This window comes from Papaver somniferum, chromosome 2, assembly GCF_003573695.1.
Source record: "Papaver somniferum cultivar HN1 chromosome 2, ASM357369v1, whole genome shotgun sequence".
Taxonomy (NCBI): domain Eukaryota; kingdom Viridiplantae; phylum Streptophyta; class Magnoliopsida; order Ranunculales; family Papaveraceae; genus Papaver; species Papaver somniferum.
The window spans coordinates 151,435,754-151,442,052 of NC_039359.1; the positions used below are offsets into that span (position 1 = coordinate 151,435,754).

The following is a 6,299-nucleotide window of genomic DNA, read 5'->3' on the forward strand; positions in this document are numbered from 1 at the left end:
CTACTCTCATACTTTATGGATTTTGTCATATGACCCATTTTACGAAGAAAAAAAAAGAGAGATATCTGATAAAGTAAAATGGTAAGACAAAAGAGAGAATATAGTATTAAAGAGAAGAGAAGAAGGAAATGAGTACTTCTTATTACTTGTCTACTTCCTCTTTTATATACATAAAGATTACATGCACTAGTGGAAGTTATGTACTACACTTGTTGGTTAGAAAAGACTAAACCTTACATGTATCAAGTAGAAAGAGTGAAGTTTACATGCATGTCTCCACATGTGGTGGTCAGACATTTCCTCACTCATGTTCCTACAACACTCCCCCTTGGATGACCACCATTATAAGCTAACTGCTTTGTCAAAACCTTGCCAGAAAACTTCGTCGAGATAAAAACTGGCCGAAGGAGAAAGACGATATTTGAGCTTCTGAAATGGTGTCGTTGGTCAAGAATTTTCTCCTTTGTAAAACCGTGTCGGGAAAAATATTTCTCACAAAAACCTGAACACTTGCAAGGAGAAGAATAACCTCAACCGCAGTTGTATCTCGAGTGTTTTTGTTGTCTCATTTAAAACCTTGTCGAGTAACAAAACCTAATGGGAAAAAGTAACCTCGGTGAAGGAAAAGTGTACAACACACTTTGATGTCATCAGTGCATCGTTAGATGCTCCCCCTGATATTGACATCTCCCCATGATTTGTATTATGGTATTATTGTTGTCTCATTAAAAACCTTTCCGAGTAGTAAAACCCAGTGGGGAAAAATGACCTCGATGAAGGAAAAGAGTTCAACATACCATGAGGTGCTCCCCCTGATGCAGGACAATTTCTTTAATCTAATACATTCATGGGAGTGGACAGTTCCTTTGGCCCTATGGGGTCATGGGAAGTTCGGACAATCTCTTTAGTCCTATACTTCTCACATGTTTTTCAAATGTGGCCTTAGGTAATGATGACTTAGTAAATAAGTCTGCCACATTTTCATCAGATTTTACTTTACTGACCTGAATGTTTAGAAGACATTGTTGTTGCTGATTGTAGAAGAACTTCAGTGATATATGTTTCGTATTATCACCCTTGATATACCCTTGCTTCATCTATTCGATGCAAGCTGCATTATCTTCATAAATGCAAGTTGGCTCTTCGGTGGTAGAATATGTATAGACCTTAACCTTATACACTCACGAACCGCCTCATGTAGGGCAATGATCTCAGAGTGGTTTGTGAAGTAGCCACAAGGGTTTGCTTGGTCGATCTCTAGGATATCGCTGTATTCCCGATAGTGAACACGTATCCAGTTTGTGATCGACCTTTGTGTGGGTCTGAGAGGTACCCATCATCAGCAAAACCAACCAAAACATTATTTGAGGTTTCGGTATAAGGAGTCGCAATTACATTAGCAGCGCTCCTTTCGTCTTCATAGGGATAAAACAAACCCAAGTCAATGGTTCCTTTTAGGTATCTTTTATACCATTCCAATGACGTTGTGTTGGTGCTGAGCTATATCTATCTAACAAATTCACCGAGAATGAGATATTTGGTCGAGTACATTGTGTTAAGTACAATAATGCGCCTATTGCACTTATATATGGATATTCAGCTCCCAATACATCTTCGTCATCTTCCTTTGGACGAAATGGATCTTTATGTACATCTAAAGTTCGACCAACCATGGGAGTGCTAGCAGGGTGCACTTTGTCCATATTAAATTGCCTGAGTATCTTTTGGACATATGCAGACTGGTGGATTAATATTCCACAAGCTCGATGTTCTAGTTCAAGTCCTAGACACATATGAGTTTTCCCAAGATCTTTCATCTCAAATTCGGATTTCAAATAGCTTGCGGTTTCTCTTATTTCATCAAGAGTGCTTACTATGTTCATGTCGTCGACATAGACAGCTACAATTGCAAATCCGAAACTTGTTTTCTTTATAAACACGCAGGGGCACAATTCATTATTTGTATATCCCTTCCCAATCAAATAGTCACTTAGACGGGTATACCACATCCGCCCGAATTGCTTTAATCCGTAAAGTGAGCGTTTCAACTGTATTGCAAACGCACTCCGTGGTTTAGAGTTACTTGATTTGGGAAATGGAAATCCATCTGGAATTTTCATGAATATCTCTGTATCAAGATCCCCATAGAGATATGCGGTAACCACATCCATAAGTTGCATTTCAAGTCCTTCTGAAACTACTAAGCTGACTAAGTAACGGAACGTGATAATGTCCATTACAGGAGACTACGTTTCTTCGTAATCAATCCCAGGGCGTTGTGAGAAACCTTGCGCCACAAGGCGAGCCTTATATCTCAAGACTTCGTTCTTCTCATTACGCTTTCTGACAAAAATCCATTTATGTCCTACGGGCTTTACACCTGGTGGGGTTAGCACTACCGCACCAAATACCCGTCTTTTTGCCACTGAATCTAGTCAGACCGGATTGCGTCTCTCCATTGAGGCTAATCTGCTCTCTTTTGGCATTCTACAATAGAGCGTGGTTCGATATCATCGTGCTTTATAATCTCTCTAGCGACAGTATATGCGAATATATCATCAATATGCATGGAGGATCTTTCCATCAACACGTATGCACTTTCATAATCCATAGAGATTTCTTTGTTCTCTGGAATCAATTCAAACTTCGGGGCGTCCCCCAGTAATGATTCATGGACATAAATGTAATCAGAGACAATCTCATGAGATGGATTATCTGTATTGATGATATATGGATCGGTTTGTGCCTTACTCGCCCTTTTCTTCCTTGGCTGAGTATCGATCGAACCAAGTGGTCTCCCCTTCTTCCTTTTGGGGGCCACGGCCTCAGCTACAATTCCACCAAGTGCATCCTTGGTACCTATATCTATGGTACATTTTCCCTTATCGGGAATTTCTAACCTTGCAGGTACCTTTGCAGCTGGTATATGTGATCTCGTCACTTTAACGATATCAGTAAATGCATCAGGCATTGAATTTTCCACATTCTGAAGATCGATAATTCTTTTCACTTCACTTTTGCATTGTGGAGTGCGGGGATCAAGATGAGACAACGTGGGAACACACCAAGACAATTCTTGTCGTTCCCTTTAGAAGTCCTTTTACATACCTTCCCCTAACGACGGGAAGGTTGTCTCATCAAAGTGACAATCCGCAAATCTAGCGGTAAAGAGATCGCCTGTCAAAGGTTCTAAGTAGCGGATAATTGTTGGGGATTCGTATCCAACATAAATACCTACTCGTCTTTGTGGACCCATCTTAGTACGCTGTGGGGGCGTAATAGGCGCGTATACGGCACAACCAAATATGCGTAAATGTGAAATATCAGGCTCATATCCAGTTACCAACTGGTACGCAGAAAATGGTTGGCTAGCAGTGGGTCTAAAGCGAATAAGTAATGTTGCATGCAATATAGCGTACCCCCAGGCAGTAATAGGCAGGTTGGAACGCATAACCAATGCCCTAGATATCATCTGTAACCTCTTGATGGTAGCTTCTGCGAGACCATTTTGAGTGTGTACATGGGGTATTGGATGCTCTACGTCAATTTCATTAGACATACATAAAGCATCAAATCTTTTAGATGTAAATTCTCCAGCATTATCAAGTCTGATAGACTTGATTGGATAATCAGGGTGGTGAGCCCTTAATCGTATAATCTGTGCTAGGAGCTTTGCAAATGCGGCATTTCTTGTGGACAACAATGCAACATGTGACTAACGGTTCGAAGCATCAACCAGAACCATAAAATACCTGAATGGTCTGTATTCTGGATGTATAGGTCCAGAAATATCACCTTCTATTCTTTGTAAAAATGGAATATTTTCTTTGGTATCTTTAGCATAGGATGGTCTCGATCCTGTCTTTGCTAAAGAACAAGCTTTGCAGAATGAGCGACGTGCCTTCGATAAGGACAAGGAAGAAGAATGGGACAGGGGGTGTGCTTCAATTACTTTAGAAGACAAAGGTTGCGCTTCTCTTGCTTTAGAAGGCATAGATTGTGCATCATTTACTTTAGAAAGCACATTGTTACTCTGCATTGTAACAGTATGTTTACCCATTTTGTTTTTCATTCGAAAGAATGGATGTCCGTGTGAGTTCTTCAAAACACGGATCATCATATCACGACCTGGGTGCCCTAGTCGATCGTTCCAAAGCTTATATAAGTCACTGGACAACAATTCATCGTTGGCAACCACATGAGATTTAATAATCCTAATAGTGGTGATATACAATCCACTAGAGTGACTCATTAGTTTCTCTAAGATGTGCTTCCTTCCGCATTCACTAGAGGTCACATATATGTACTCAATTCCATTTTCACAGAGAGTTTCCAAGTGATAACCATTTGCACGGATATCCTTGAAACTTAACAAAGTGTGGCGAGCTCTTGGTGCATATAGAGCTTCTGTGACTTTAATCATTGTGTCGTTTGGCAACAAGAATTGAGCAGTACCTCACCCAATTATTACTTGCGATGATCCAATCATCGTAGTCACAGATGTATTATAAGGAGTAAAACTAACAAATAATTGTCTATTTCGTAGGATAGTGTGGGTGGTTGCACTATCAGCTAGACATTAAATTTCTCCTTGAGACATTCCTACAAGTACATTAGGAAGGAATGTTACAAACAAAGAAAAACGAACAATTTATCTCACTTCCTTTAAAGAATTTTGTTCTACTAGAATGGCGTCCTTTCCATTCTAATTTACATGCTAAACAACAAATTATCATAAATAAAGTAAAATTCTATAGAACATAATAGAAAATAAGTACTTATAGATAATCCATACACACAACATAAAGATGGTAAGAACATGTTCAGTAACAGTAAAACCTACTCAAACTATTAAACAAACGATAGTCATAAAACAAGAAACTAAATTCTTAGGCCCAAGCAAAATCAGGCACATCCATGGTTGGGGCAAAGTCCTCAATGACCAGGAAGTCTGAAATTGTGAGGTTGACGTCAGGGGTCACATCATTTTCTTCCATATAGTGAGCCTCTTGTTCGAGAGTTTCCTGGTACTTTTTGTAGCTCGCAGCTACATTGGCACTAGCCTTGCAATGCTTGTACCAATGTTCGGTACTTCCACACCTAAAACGAGACGCATTTTCGTATGCGGCCTTTTTGTTAGTGGCATTTTTATGTGTTTTCTCGAACTTAGGATCACCACCACTATGGACAGAAGTTCCTTCCCTGTGACAAAAATTGGAGTGACCTTTATGTCCTCGACCTCGATTATGTCCCTTACGTCCTCTTCCACGAGAGGTGTTATCTTCACGTGGGTATGGATCATGAGGATGTGAATCATATTGTCGAGCCCTCTTTCCTTTGGGGTTCTTTCCTTTATTGACTTTGCCATGGTTAGCTTCGGGAACTTTCTTTTTCCCGACAGCTCTGGCATTGTTATTAAAAAGAATCTCATTGTGCCTTTCGGCCACTTGCACTAAGTTTATCAACCTACTGAATGTGGTGATTCTTTTGTTATCTACCTATAAACGATACTGGTTTGCTAGTATCATGTAAGAGGTAGGAAAGGTCGATAGGATTTTCTGAATCATTTCCTCATCAGTAAGTTTCTTTCCAAAAAAAGTCCATACGTGCCTGAATTTGCATCATGTCTTTTTGGAAATCATTCACTTTTACATAATCGAGAAAGCGGATTTCTTTCCACAAGACGTTCAATTGTGGTATTAAGGAATCATGAATGTTCCCAAAACGGCTATCGAGGGCATCCCATAGCTCTTTTGGTGTCTTCAAGTGATGATAACTCCAACGTAGGTTAGGATCGATGTGTCTCTTGAGGAACATAAGAGCATTAGCTTTGTCTTTCTCAGTTGCCGGAGCAGCGTCGGAAGATGGCTTGATAGTGGAGGTGAAGTCCTTTGCCACAAAGGTAGTTTCCACATCTGCTACCCAACGGTGGTACTCAAGTCCTGTTGAGTCCAAAAGTTCGAATTCTGGTCGAATTGGGTCCATCTACATAGACAAAGAAAAGGACATTAATATGGTGCTCAAGTCCTTCTGAGTCCACAACAAATCCCGGTATCATTTTCCCATGACCAAATTTCTTTATGATTTTTTGGGTAATACGGATATGTCATATAGTACAATCTATGATCATAACCCAGTCCACAAAATTAATTAACCAAGCTTCTTTATGGTTTTTTAACAAGGGAACTTTGTTTGCAAACCAAATTTCTTTATGGTTTGAAAATTGCAAACAATTTTGTAATGAGGTTGACAAAATAGTCAACTAAAAATAGGTCTGTTAAAAAAAATAAACTACATGC

The 6,299-nt window shown here is 39.7% G+C and overlaps 1 protein-coding gene across 1 annotated transcript; it reads right to left on the reverse strand.

Moving 5' to 3' along the window:
• Positions 1-4,889: 4,889 nt before the first annotated feature.
• Positions 4,890-5,985, reverse strand: LOC113352255. The gene is made up of 2 exons (XM_026596099.1): positions 5,611-5,985; positions 4,890-5,498 (listed from the first exon to the last, which is right to left on the reverse strand). Exons 1-2 carry the CDS (start codon positions 5,983-5,985, stop codon positions 4,890-4,892), a joined length of 984 nt encoding a protein of 327 aa, XP_026451884.1.
• Positions 5,986-6,299: the final 314 nt, after the last annotated feature.

What these genes read in the sequence shown, in the direction of transcription:
- LOC113352255 (XM_026596099.1), bottom strand. Translation starts at nt 5,985, where the DNA reads ATGGACCCAATTCGACCAGAATTCGAACTTTTGGACTCAACAGGACTT. An exon ending in AAGACATGATGCAAATTCAG is followed by an intron (nt 5,499 to 5,610) that starts GCACGTATGGAC and finishes TATCGTTTATAG; the next exon opens with GTAGATAACAAAAGAATCAC.